General features: G+C 30.9%; 1 protein-coding gene across 4 annotated transcripts in view; it reads right to left on the reverse strand.

Moving 5' to 3' along the window:
• The window catches only part of LOC106465002 (arf-GAP with coiled-coil, ANK repeat and PH domain-containing protein 2-like), a 104,307-nt gene that overhangs the window by 85,229 nt on the left and 17,443 nt on the right, over positions 1-1,635 (reverse strand). For all 4 annotated transcript variants that reach the window (XM_022392831.1, XM_022392830.1, XM_013925192.2 and 1 more), the window contains exon 3: positions 712-769. In XM_022392831.1, the coding sequence (XP_022248539.1) occupies positions 712-769 (58 nt within the window). The remainder of the gene's footprint in view (positions 1-711; positions 770-1,635) is intronic.

Raw genomic sequence — 1,635 nt, forward strand, 5'->3', positions numbered from 1 at the left:
TATTAAAAGTTATAGCATGAAAACTATAACAAGCACAAAATGGTTATGAGGTCTGTCCCAGGGACTGAGCCCGTGTCAAAAGAGTTAAGAAGCATACGTCTGAGCTATAAAGTACTGGTAAATGCTAAAAATATAACTGAACATACATCTGATGTACACACTATGCTAAAAATATTATGAAGTGTACACCTGATCTACAAAACACTGGAAAGATTAGATAAATATTTAATGTAATTAGAATCTGTCAAAAATTACATCGTCCTAATGAATATTAAATAAGAATAAATACTGTATCCCAATAAATTACAACAGAAGGGTGTAAATCATATAAAGCACAAACACATACTTACTGTTTAAAAAATTAACCAGCAAGTAGACTTACATCAAGAGATTTGAGAAATCTACAGTGACTGTACAATATCTTTACTGCTGTTCTTCAAGTCATTCTTAGTCATCCTTGTCTTACAAAATACTCACCTCAGCATGAACAATTTTTTCAATGGACTTTATACTAATTTCTCCTCTCTCATTAAAATGTAGAATACTTACCACTCAACATAAAACTTGCATTTTTATCAGTTACTTCATAAGTCTTTATTTCAATCCAAACTAGTAATATAGTAAAAATACAGGAACTCGTCCATGTCCTGATTTTAGACACATGAAATATCCAGATAGAGCTCCATTCTTTATCTTGAACAAATAAATTACCTTCTCTAGCTTTGTTTCAAGCTGTTCAGTAAGTTCTTCATTTTCTTCTACTGCAGCCCTATGAAATAGATGATTTTTTTTATAAAAACAACTCACCTTTTACATTAATAATTAAAATTATGACATGTACCACAGCTAAAAATCATCACAAAGTTATGAGAAAAATTAGCCTTAAAACAGATTCTAAGTTCCTATGTAATAAGGTATACAGGCTGATGTATACACCAGTGTACAGATTTACCACACATGACCAAGTCCATCAGCTACTGGTACCCTTATGAAGCTGACAGAACTTAAATGATTTCAAACACTTACAAAAGTGAAGCACCTAAAATACAGAGGTTAATGTAGAGCATTACTTAGACAAGTAAGATAACTACTTTTATATGGTAACATTTAAAGTGACCTTAATCCATCATTTAAGTGCAACAAACAGTGCCCAATACTCAAATGCTGTCAGATTTTATGACCCCAAAACTGGCTGGCAGCTTGCCAAGATCATCTGTCTGTCTGTAAACACAGGAGGCACTAGTGTCAATAATCACAGTAAATTGCAATAACTATGACACTTTAAAGACATAACAATTTTAATTTTACAGGGGTTAAAGTCCTTGTTTCAGCTCTAACATTCTCAACAGGATATTGCCTTAAAAACCATAAAACTTTCTAGCACTATATATATTTCAAATTACATCAGAAATCAAAGTTTTATGAAACAAAAAATAAAAACATACAGAGCAAAAAACAATCTTTATCAAAATAATTAAAAACTTTCACTAACAAAAATAAGTATTCTGATGTACCATAGTTCAACAGACTTCAAAACAAGTTTATAAACAAAGTCTATGCTAAAATAAGTAATGTTAGTGTATTACGCATATAATGCTTGGAGACGGCTTGAATGTATAATGAAGAAAAACTTTA

The sequence above is a fragment of the Limulus polyphemus genome, unplaced genomic scaffold, assembly GCF_000517525.1.
Source record: "Limulus polyphemus unplaced genomic scaffold, Limulus_polyphemus-2.1.2 Scaffold1809, whole genome shotgun sequence".
Lineage (NCBI taxonomy): Eukaryota > Metazoa > Arthropoda > Merostomata > Xiphosura > Limulidae > Limulus > Limulus polyphemus.